General features: G+C 37.4%; 1 protein-coding gene across 1 annotated transcript in view; it reads left to right on the top strand.

Moving 5' to 3' along the window:
• The first annotated feature begins 2,847 nt into the window (after nucleotides 1-2,847).
• LOC139721014 (uncharacterized) overlaps nucleotides 2,848-12,842 on the top strand; it is a 36,576-nt gene continuing 26,581 nt past the window's right edge. Inside the window, exons 1-2 of the mRNA XM_071632344.1 lie at nucleotides 2,848-3,081; nucleotides 11,112-11,247. Coding sequence (XP_071488445.1) covers nucleotides 2,848-3,081; nucleotides 11,112-11,247 — 370 coding nt within the window. The remainder of the gene's footprint in view (nucleotides 3,082-11,111; nucleotides 11,248-12,842) is intronic.

Raw genomic sequence — 12,842 nt, 5'->3', positions numbered from 1 at the left:
TGACTGGTGAAGGTGCGGTCACATCATTAGAGATAGATGAAGGCGAGTTGTACCGGGGAAGGCTGAGAGACATCGGAGGCGTGTGGGAAAGACGAATATCTACCTCTGGTGTAGGATCAGGACCATAGGTGTACGAAGGTCCATCACCAATTGTGATACTGCGCTTTGCGGGACGGATGGTAATGTCGTGCAACACTATGAACGGAATGCCTGCCTCAATTATAACATCCGGAGAGTCAACAACTAACCCTTCAAAGAGAAATGCCTTTCCATCTCTGGTAAGTGTGAGGCACGTCCCTCCAACAACTGCATATGGTGAAGAATGATCAACTGGATAAGCCTCAGAAGAGTCCGAAAAAACACCTCCGAGACTCTTGAACACTGAATAGGCAATGAAGTTCTGTGGCGAACCACTGGCAAGAGTAACCCGGATAGTCTGCTGACCATGGTCAAGGTCAATGTAGGGAGACATACAAGCCTTTTCAGGCAACACTGAGGGACTAGCTACTGGGGACTGTGGCAACTGGTCAACCCGGAAGTGGAACTCATCCGACTCCGATGAGCCACGATCATAGCAGTAAGAATTGTCTTGAAACCCTATTGACCTGTCTAAATCTGACATATCCTTTGCATCTCCAAGACTAGTACTGTTTGAATCAGCAACACAGACCCTAGCAGACAAGCAGACAATATCTGTAGACAAAGCACCGTCATGAAAATCATCAAAACATTCATCAACTTCTGAGAAATCACATTCTGAATCTAGCTCATCATAATCATCCAGATAATTGTCATATGGACACAGGGAATCAGAGTAGCCAAGGATGGACGCCGCTTGGCGAGCACATGTAATGATATCTCTTTCATGCTCTGGTAGGAATGAGCAATCACTGATGTGATGCTGGTTCGGGCGATTGGCCACGAGACATATTGGGCAACTGTGAACCTTATGTCTAACATTAGAACGACTGGACTCACTAACACTAAGACTACTCATACACATAGGGACAGAACGAGGAGTAATGCTACATGAACCTGGATTGACAGCATCATACCCAGTAGCATGCAATACTCTATCCTCATGGGGACGAGGTTGGTTAGGGTCCCCGAAGGGCTCATCACAACTGTCATATTCACTTTCATCACCATAACCGTCACAGAAATCATCATAATCAAGACCGACATAATCATCCTCAGTCATCCATTCATTGCTTTCATTTCTTTTGATTTGAATTGACTCAGAATCGTAAACACTGTAAGGTACCTGGTACATTGTACTTCTGGTTAGGATACTGGTAGGGGCGGCCTCTCTCTCGGGCCTGGGTGCGAGGTCGTTGCCTCAATAGGGGACAGGGAACAGCCATTCAAGGGCTACGTATGGGACTACAGTGGAAACTCGATATAACGAGATGGTCGGGACCGAGTCATTTTCCTCGTTATAGCCGATATCTCGTTATATCAGTAGGCATAAAAGAAGGCATAAAATAAAGACATTAATTTGCACATGAGGGACTACCCATCATATTTCAATCAATACTGATAACTTGATATTGTGTGTGAGGGAATTACTCACCTTTATGGGTAAGAAGATGTTTTTCGCCAAGGAAATCCAATATCAAGAATGTGTTTCTTATTAACTGTAGATGTTTGAATTTGTAAATTTATATAGCTTGCGATTGTATCAAGATCGTCTGTGGATTGGTATGTGGTTATCGTATGGGTGTGTGTTGTGTGGAAAGCTTGAATAAGGTCTGCACAATGCTGTGTGTGTATGTGACACATTCTGTATGTACATTATGACTGCGTGTGTGTGAAGACGGGGAATTCCCTAAGTAGAAGGCCAATCACAGCATCAGATTGCCTCACACCTGCTAAACGTCATGATGTCATGTATACATATGGCCGTCCCAGCACATTTTCTGCATGTATCAGTGCGTGCACACACACACTTCACACGTACAACATGCAGTGCTAGCTGGAGTGCGCTGAAGAAAATGATTATGTGTATACAAGACAGTTTTTGGCGCATCAAGCTTTACAATCTCGGAAGATGATAGCACAGGCGAAGTAAAGCTTTACCGAAGGCATTTTGCTTTACCTCGCTATAGCAGGTTTGATTTACTATGTTTTTCTTTGTTTGGAAGTCACAAAATTTATCTCGTTATAGCAGTTATTTCGTTATAGCCGATCTCGCTATAAGAGTAGCATTTTACATAGACTTGTGTGGAAGGAAATTTGGGACCGAGAAAATTTCCTCGTTATAACCGATATCTCGTTATAGCAGTGTTCGTTATACCGAGTTTCCCCTGTACAGCAGATGCGAGCAAACCATAACTACCTATCACGACACGTTTTTGCCGACCAACTGGCTGCCATATCATGCATAAAATCCATCGGTAATGAGGGAAGAGCAGGGTACTTTATCCCATGTAGCTGCCACCACGCCATTAAAAGAACATTGTTCGGGGATGGATAACCAGTCACAATAGTTACGGTTTAAGCAAACTTTATTATGCTCACGCAACACAAACTGCCGGCCGAAAGGGGCGAAGGTTGTACAACAACAATATAACATACATCTCAAACACTGCCCGTAAGAGGGCAGTATAACACACTGGCGCCGAGGAATATTCTGAATTGCCGAATTGTCGGCTCAGGCTATTATAGGTTGTGTCGCAGTCCCCTTCCTCGGTTTAGGCGTGGTTCCTCCTTTTTTTTTACGTAGATAGCCTCTTTGAATCCTCTCTGCTTTACCTGGATGACTGAGAACATTCACAGACGTAACCTAAGATCTCTTTCTTTATCTGACTTCGAAAATCTGCTTGACATTATATGAAATTCTTGTCCATGATCGCGATCACTTCTGCAGGCGACGGTCACAGAGGGGCGTGGAGTGCGTCAGTAGATGACCTGTTTCCATGGATACAGGCCGACCTATTGAAGAACTTCCTGATCACCGGGGTCATCACTCAAGGTCGTTATCCGGACCGTTCCCAGTGGGTGACGAGTTACCAGGTGCAATACAGACCAGACGGTGAATCCCAATTCTTGAAAGTTTCCGCTGACGGAACGAATCCGTTTGTGAGTCTAACGAAGTCACATAAATGAATGAGTATACTAGATAAATAAATAAATAAATAAATAAATAAATAAATAAATAAATAAATAAATAAATAAATAAATAAATGTAGATAGATAGATGTAGATGTAGATGTAGATGTACACATATATGTAGATAGAGATATGTATCGTCGCTTGGGTGACAAGACCTTGTATCTCAAATTTTGGTGAAAAAAAGTTTTTTTTAAAAAAATTAGATTATTGATTAGATAATCAGTTAAGTGATGTACTGTCCAAATCCTAGCTCTCTTACCCGAAAAATGAAGCCACTACGGTATGCCAGAGGAAAGGCTCTCCCATTTGATATAGTGCTTTGGCTGTCATGTTTGTTTGTTTGTTTGTTTGTTTTTTCTCTCCTAAACATTTGACACTTTGTAGATACAAGGTCTTGTCTCCCCAGCATCGATATGCTCATATGTTTACATTATATCATAAACTTTATAACATAACTTGCATTTGATAAATGAAATCAAATGTTATCACATTCACTGCCCATAACCGCTCATGCAGCTTTGACTTTTGAATTGCAAACACACACACACACGCACACACACACACACACACACACACACACACACACATGTGATTTAATCATGGATCATTATCATTTTTCAAGTTGTGACGCTATCCTACAAAGTTGTCACACGTACACATCTAAACACGCAAACTCATATATTAAAGTGAAATTGAATTGCACTCGCTTTATTCAGTTAAACTGACAGTGTGAATTCACAAATAGAAATTTGTAAGCTCGTTGAAAACTATTCAAAGTTGCTTTATTTCTAGATCGATCAATATGTCGTGCCGTATTTTCGGACCTCTAGAGAATGCTTTAGTCCTTGAGATATTTGTTCTAAAGTTAAATAACACTCCAGGCGTTAAGAGTGTTCAATAAGAAGAAAAAAAAAGTGGATGAAATGTTGGAGGGTATTAAACCTAATGATCATAAACATGCGGATGTCAACAAGGTCAGACATATCTATAACAGTATGTCATGAATATTTAGGAGCGTCAAGGGACAAAAGATACTTTTAATTAATAGTAGCTATAGAATGTATTATTCGGATGATCCTAATGGGAGAAATTGATATTGAAAGCTATTTATTGAATAATATCCCTTGCAGCCCGCAGGCTGCATTGCGGACATCTTACAAGGATCATCATGAAATCCTTCAAATATACAAACATACATTAAAAAATATTAATCATCGCAAAATAGAGTTAAACTTTACCAATAGCAAAAAAACAAACAAACAAATAATACAATTACACTTATTAACACCTATGTTCTTGTTTTCATAAATAATCTCTATTGTTTATACAAATAACCTTACTAAAAAACTTTTTTCATCTACTCATCATCTTCTTCTTCATCATCTTCTCTTTTTCCTCTCCTTATTAACTTTATCAACTTCTTCACCTTCCCTTCTTCAATCTCGTCTTATTCCATGAAATTATCACTATCATAATCACACATATTTTTCATCATAACATTTCAGCTACCATTTACTCTCTATTACAAAACATCAATCAATATTACATTCATTAAAAAAATATACTATTACAATGTATTCTACAAAACACTGAATTCATATCAATAAAATTGTTCAAAATTCAAAACTTCATATTCAACATGACCCAGAACAGAAGAACATGATAGGGCCATTAAACTAATCTATATAGAAAGTCTGCTTAAGACTAAAAAAATCTGACAGGTGAGAAAAAATCGAGATATAATCAGAAATGAATTAATGAATGGAGGGTCAATAATCAAACACATCATCACAAAGAGAAAAAGCAAACACCTTAACAATGGTGAAACAACATGCGGTTGATTAACGATTAATGATTAAAGTATGTTACAGCATGACCACAATATATCTTGGAGGAATGTGTCAAGTCATATAGCATATCAATCCTTTAGCTGTTTATAGTAATTACTATAACATAACATGACACTTTACCGTGTCATGAGCAAGATGAGAGATTGTCGTCAATAATCATGTTGATGTTGATACCCAAGAATTTTACACAAGATGTAAGAGGAACCGCATTTGTCATTAAAGTATACACTATTTTGATCAAATTTCTTCTTGTTAGATACTAGAAACTGGGTTTTAGAAACATATCACTCAGTATATCACTCAAATAAACCAGTTCATGATAGAAATCATTTCGTTGCAGTTGTTATAAAAAAAAATGAAATTAAATGAAATGAAAATTATCATGCAGCATGAGCACACTAGTGTCATCAGCGAAAAAAACAAACAAACAGACAAACATAATTAGCAATATAAAACAACAAAAAGAGAATAAATTGCAAGATTACGTGATTTAATATTTATTTGTGTAATTCACAAAAACAATTATCTGAGATTGATACCTTAGGGCACTCAATATCAAACAGGAATATACTAATGATTAAACAACTAAAGAACTGAAACTAAAAGAGATTGTGCAAATAATATCTGAATGATACTGTAGTAAAGCGCTGTGCGCTAGAGCCATTTCCCCCTGTTTTTCAAGAAGTACAATTTATTCAATGATCAAGAGTATCGGCGCCCGTAACTATGGACTCAATTACTGCAACAAGATCAGTGACACATCAATAAAGCTTTTACTAAGATTAAAATCAGACAACCCGTATGCTTTGTTTCCTGTTTCTTGTTTTCATTGCTTTAGTTCATGGCCAAATCCATATGACGACCCCCTCCCACAGTAGTGGGGTGGCTTAGTGACAAATATACTGATAATCGTGACACGCCGGACAAAAGTGTCATTTTTTCCTCAGACATTTGTATATATATGAGGATCAAAATTAGGGGGTGCTCCAAGAAATCCGCTTACAGAAAAAATGAGAAAATGCCCTTAATTTGTACATAACAATAATGTCTGAATTCAAAGACTATACACAGGGCATTCGCCAGGTTTCTATACAATGCAATGCAATGTACATGGTTGCTAGTCTTAAAATTCAGACCCATAATACAACATATCATGTGCATGTTTACAGTAATACACCATTTTTACTGGTTTTCCTATGGTTACAGGTGGTTAGTCTGTGTTGCAGACCTGAGGGAGGTGTGTTGGAATAGTCCAGTTTTCTTAAGCACCTTTTCATTAAATAATTTGATATAATTTCTGGTAAAGGATTTTTTTAGTACTGTCTACCTCCTGTAGAGAAATGGCAAAGAGTGACATGTGACTCTGGCTCAGATACTTTAAATCTTGGGCAATGACTGAGCCAGGTGTAGGACTATGTCACAGCTCATTTTTTCTCCCAGAACTACTAGTTTACCAGTAGAAGAGCTGCATATTCCATTGAGAACTTAAGGTTTTGGGTATTGCCCTACATATTTCCTAACAAACTTAACTCGTTTCCTCCAAGATTGTGTGAATTCCATAGGTTTAGCGCAGGGATTACCTGGTTCCCGTAAGCAATTTTTTATAGTCCGCACTTCCCCTCTCTATATGTTTCTTATTTCTTATGGGGGTTATTCAAATGTTTAAAAAGGTTAAAAGTTTGTTTTCATAGATGAAGTTGAATTTAGACAATTGAATATTTTTAAAAATATATTGATATTTGTAATTTCACTCATAAAGACTTAAAGCGGTTTGAATATTTTTGGTCTGATAGCTATGTATAGACATGTTATTAAAAAGTAAAAGCAATGTTTGATTGGCGCACATTATCCAAAGAGGGTGGGATATAGTTGGCTGGTGAACAAAGTCTATGAGGAAGTTTAAAAAGTTGATAGAAATAAAACAAAATCGGCATAGAGCAGAATCTAAATCACAATATAATATGACAAAATTCCCGACCCCAAAGGCGGTTGATTCTATGATGCTTTATGTCAAAATACATTCCACCCAAAATACATGTGATTGATGGGAGGAAAAAGTATAGTACATTAAAAACAATATAGTTCAACTAACCCCATTAGTCCAGCAGCATAATGAAATGATTGTTAAGTTTTATCGCCTTGTCAATTGAAGATGATGTTACATAATGACAATTATCAAAGTCAGCTAGATCTACTAGTATATCAAGAAACCAAAAAGAAGGGGTTGGGTGGGGAGAGAAGAATGAAGTTATTAGTATCTGTAGTTTTGGTTTTCAGTACATTCATTTTAATTTCCTTAATTTCCGTTAGGTCATCATGGATTGGAGCATTTGTGTACTAGTAATCTGCCAGGAACAAACACAAGAAAAACTTAAAGGTCCTATAATACACTTTTGAGAGAGTGACTTGAAAAAAATGTTCAGGATATCACATTTTATGCATAATATGTGTAGGTCTGGGGGCATTTCATGAAGCATTTTGCCGACAAGTTGTCGGACAAATTTGCTCTCTGCCAATCAGATGCAAGGATTTCTGTAGTTTGTAACAGTTTGTCAGAAAAATATCTGACCAAACTGCTTCATGAAATGCCCCCCTGTTGTATCACAAGACATCCTACCATATACAGTTTTTGCAACCAAAGCAAACATATAAAGAGATATTAGTATTTTTCTCATTAAAGCATAAATGCGGACGGTTTAGTCTGGAAACATGTTATCATAGAAATATTGTTCACATTTTGTGTTATTAACAATACTTAACATTGATTATACAGATTTATTATTTTTTTTACAGAGGTTCTTTCTATCCGTAACTCACACTTAAGAATAATTTTCAAGCACTAATTTTGGGTTTTTGCCTTTAATTATCCACAAAAAGGAGGACTCAATGCATAAAAGGTGTATGCTTTATTTTTGGAAAATGTTGAGGAGATCAGGAAAATTATATATATTGATGTAGATTTTGGACCTGAAGGAGCAGTTGAAGCATTTTTAAGAAACAATGCCTTGTGGCATCGTTCTTATCATCAAAAATTAATAATGACAAACTCAAATGAAAATTGGAGGGGGGAAGAAAAGATGAACATAATGACATGAGACAGCTTGGTAAAGATTAAACGCTAAAATAGACAATGCAGCCTCTTTTCTCAGTTCATACTTATCCAGAGTGTGTGCTTTCTTTCCAGTACCGGTATTATTATTTAGATATTCGGTTAGGGGAATCCCTTTGAATTGTGTGATACATCATTTTAAAGCTTACAGTCTGCTCTTTCAGAATCTGTCCTTAAAGGACAAGTCCACCTTCATGCACACGTGGATTCAGTGAATACAACAATATTAGTAGGACACATCACAGAAAGCTTGGAAAAAATCCTACAATCCGTTCAAAAGTTATGATTTTTTATGGTATCTGCACAGTCGCGGCTGGATGAAAAGACTACCACAGTGTATGATGTCACATGCGCATATTCTAAGGAAAATAAAATGAGAATTTCACAAAACCATACTTTTTGAATAAAGTTCACATAGTTTCTTTGACTTGCTACTGACGTATGTCAAGGGTAATATTATCCCCCCTGCCTTCTGAAAGAGAAGTCGAGTATCCTTTTGTAAGCGAAAATGATTTATGTTGAATTTTCTTTATTCATTCTTTATATCGTTGTACACATGTGACATTACAAGGTATAGTAGTCTTCTCATCCAGCCTCGACTGCATGAGCAGAAACTTCAAAAATTCATAACTTTAGAACGGATTGTCCAATTTTCCTCAAACTCTCACTGATGTGTTCTACTATTGTTGCTGCATTCACTTAACCCACATGCTATAAAGGTGACAAATCTTTGTCTGGCGACTTTTTTGTCGATCAATTATACCAACCCTGATGGAAATCTCTTCAAATTCATAAGTTCTGAAGTCTCCTCTAAGTTTAACCAGAATCTATACATGTAGTTGCCATGGCAACATACCACTTAACACTAATGAAAAGTATTTTAAACCTCTATACATCCCGTCGATCAGTTGTACCTATTCAAATGGAATCTCTTCCAAACTGGAAAATAGCCTCCTGTAACTAACTTCAATTAAAAACCCTAGTTTTGGGTTGCCATGGCAACGCACAAATCAACAATTATATTTGACCCCTGTTTTATACTCTTGGTACCTTCTATGCAACGTTCATATCAAATTTTGTGAAATTTGAATCTTCCTACCTGGAGAAATAAACAAAAACATGATTTTTAGAAAAAGTTCATTAACCTTTGACCTTTGACCTTTGGAAAATTCACTCCAAATTCAATCAAAATATTTTACTTGCTCTCAATATTCTTCCTGCCAAGTTTTATCCAGATTGGATATTCCTGACCTGAGAAATAGCCAAAAAACCTATTTCACAAATAAAGGTCATTGACCTTTGACCTCTGACCTCCTTCCCAGCATCAATTTTCTTGGAGCACCCTATTTTTTGAGAAGGTACATCATGAAGTACCTTTGGTGAAAAAATCATGCTTTTGTCCGCCGTGTCACGATAATTTCACTAAGCCACCCCACTACAGAGAACTAAATAAAGTATCATTGTCATGTGAACGTAAATATGCATACACCTGCCAGAAATACAACGATGTCTCACAACAGGGGCGGATCCAGAAATTCCGTAAAGGCAGTGAAATAGGAGGCGCCTTTACAGAATCAAAAGGGGGCGCCAACGTTCCCTTTTTTCCTTTTTATTTCTTTTGTTACAACAAAAAAATAAAAATAAAAAGGGGGCGCGCGCCTGGCGCGCCCCTTCTGGATCCGCCACTGCATGCACAATGTGTTATAAAGAGTTGTTTGCGGTGTGTTCTTATAGTCATGATAGTCGACTCTGTGAGCACACTGCGACCAGCCTAGGACCTTATGTTTAGACATTCATTATAATAATGTGGACACATTCATTATGAGCTCCCTCGTGGAGACATTTATTGTATATCTAACAATAATGTCTGATTTGTTTAAGATCTGTTATTGTCTGATTTTATAGTATTCAGTATTGTCTTGGGCAAATTACGTATTGTATCTATGGTCCCATTTAGATCTATTTTGTTCAGAGTCGATTACGCGAACAAACTGTGTTCCGACATAAATGAAATGTTCTGATTTAACAGGTTGTTTAGTATTGAGTTTCTTCCAACACTGCACCATATCAAAACAAATGACTGCAGACGTGTAACTTTCATTATTTTTCATCTATAAGTAAGAATTCACTCGCCTTGGGTTACATGTGAGTTATGTGACTGCAATATCAAGGCATATGACAAGGGCAATATCCTACCATTAGTTCACAAGTTTGCTGTGACGACAATTTATGTAAAATGCTGCTTGAAACATGAAAAGAACTGAATGTGCTTTCCTCAAGAGGAGAATGAATGGCAGAGAGGACTCCTTGAAACTCGCCGAGTCGCTTTATGTAATTACAAGGACGATATGAAGAAGGTGACAAGTTAAAACTCGTAAAGGTGAAATTCAGTAGGCCGTCGTCTCACCAAAGTCATGGCCGGCGCCACGTTTCAAAAAGTGAGAGGGGGGCACTTCCGGGTTTCATGAACTGACAAACAAACCAACAAAAAAAAAGGCCTTCACTGCAACTTCTGGTGCCATTTCCGGGTTTCTTCAGTTGACAAGAAAAAAAAGGCTTCAGAGAAAGAAACAAAACAAAAACAAAGGCCTTACCGTGCTCAAAGGTTTCATTCTATTTTTTCCCCCCTATACTGTCACTTCCGGGGGTAAAAACAGTGATGGGGGGCCCAAAGTGGTGACACCCTATGTATTCCTATGTACGGGTGCAAAAAAGTGTGTGTGGGGGGGGGGGGGGGGGAGGGGCAAGCCTCCCCCCCCCCCGCCCTGAAAGTATCTCCAAAACAAGACGCCTCGATCTGTACGAATTTGGAGATATCAAGTCTTGTTCTCTTCCGTCCTTATGAAGAAAAAAAAAAGAAGGAGAATTCAAGCAAGTCATCTTTGCTCGAAGCTGGGTTTTAAAAGTCCTTGAATCGTGTCATAAAGAATACGAAACACTTAAAACAAAGGGCATGCGGAAGATTCAAGAAGTCGACATCTAACTGCATTCTGAAGCATAGGGTCTAACGGTATTGAGCTTTCACTTGCTGTTTACAGAACTTCACCGGTAACACGGACAGGAACACACCGGTGGAAAATGACCTGCCAACAGCTGTGATCGCCCGCTACGTTCGAGTACGGCCAATCACTTGGAACAACGAAGTCAGCATGCGATTCGAGTTGTTGGGATACAGTATGTCATGATTGTGTTTGAATAAGTAAAAAGTGTATTTGTGACGAGATTACTGGTCAAATTGATACCACGTGACTTTCACTAATTTTATTACATTTCTCGATAGTGAACTATAATAGGTCTACATTTTGAGGTTTGCACGGGGAGTACCGTGTTGATACACTTTATTTACAATTACAAATTCTACTTGCTCTTCCATGCACATTTTAATCCATATACCCGCTAAGAACATACTATGTTCAGCCCTCGTGTAGTTAAATCATGTATGCAAATGCATATGTACAAAGATGACGCAAATCACAATATTCAACTTTTGTTTAAAAGTCAAAAGCTTCCTTTTTGTATATTCCCTTCTTTCTTCTGCGTCTTCTAAAGATCATTGTGTTTCTCTGTTGACCGGCCTTCTCATTTTTTTTTTCTAAATAAATAGTTTTAATTTACAAAAGAAAATCAAACGCCCTTGATAACGAATTGGAACCAGGGGCCTGTCTTATACAGACTTGTGATAGAAATCAATCACAAGTTTTTTGAGAGCTTCAATGCAAGTTGCGATTGATTTGGGGACTTGTGATTGATTTGAAGGCTTTATAAGACGGGGCCCAGACAACTGTTTCACCACCGGCGGCACGTTTGCAAAAGTGGGGGGCACTTCCGGGTTTCATGAGCTAACAAGCAGAAAAAAGCCTTCAGCGCAACTTCTGGTGCCACTTCTGGGTTTCTTCAGCTGACAAGCAAAAAAGAAAAAAAATGGTTATAGAGAATTATAAATCACTTAAAAATTCATTCATTCATTTATTCTTTTTTTCATCTCCAACCGAACTTGTAAATACATTTTTTTTCTCACATAAAACAATGTTATGTGTCAACAATTACAAAATATGATAAATGATATTTATGGATAAACAAATGATAGTGTGGAAAAAAAGCACAAAACATTCTGAAGTTTAGAAAATGCAGGAGATGGGGAGGAATGCTGAAGAAGCAATGCTTGTAGGGTGCATTCCCCCCAAACATAATAAAACAAATATACTTAAGATATAATTGATCTTTTACTTTTGTACCCGAAATTCAATTTACGAAATGAATTACACAAACCACGAATAAGAACCTAACTAGCTCCAGACAAACACCCAGACAAATCCAAACACTACGTCGCTGTCATGCAGAAGATAGAACTGGAAAAAAAAAGACAGAGAGATGAAGAAGAAGAAGAAGAAGAAGAGATAATATGGTTGGAGAATAGAAAAAAGAAAGTACTATGTCGATTGAGCAGACAAAAAGTGAAGAGTGAACGGAACCGCTAAGCCATACACACAATATGAAAGGAAAAATGAAAGTGAATATTCCAGAAATTCTGCAATCATTAAGAATCCAACAAAATTTTATCTTTTTAATTTAAAAGTGAAAAATATATATATCTAATGATGATGTTTGAATGAATTTTTATAAATATCTAAAAAAAGATTCTTTAACTTAACTTTTAAACAATTCAGACTAGGGGCCGTTCTTAAATTATCACTAAGGCTATTCCAAAATTTTGGTCCAGCCAGAGTAAATGTGGATTGAGTGAATATAGTCCTGGTTAAAGGTAAATG

Source organism: Diadema antillarum, unplaced genomic scaffold, assembly GCF_040938485.1.
Source record: "Diadema antillarum isolate AM-2024a unplaced genomic scaffold, OU_Dant_1.0 scf00000136, whole genome shotgun sequence".
In the NCBI taxonomy this organism is placed as follows: Eukaryota; Metazoa; Echinodermata; class Echinoidea; order Diadematoida; family Diadematidae; genus Diadema; species Diadema antillarum.
Note: the sequence above shows the minus strand (reverse complement) of the source record. Positions and strands in the feature narration are given on the sequence as shown.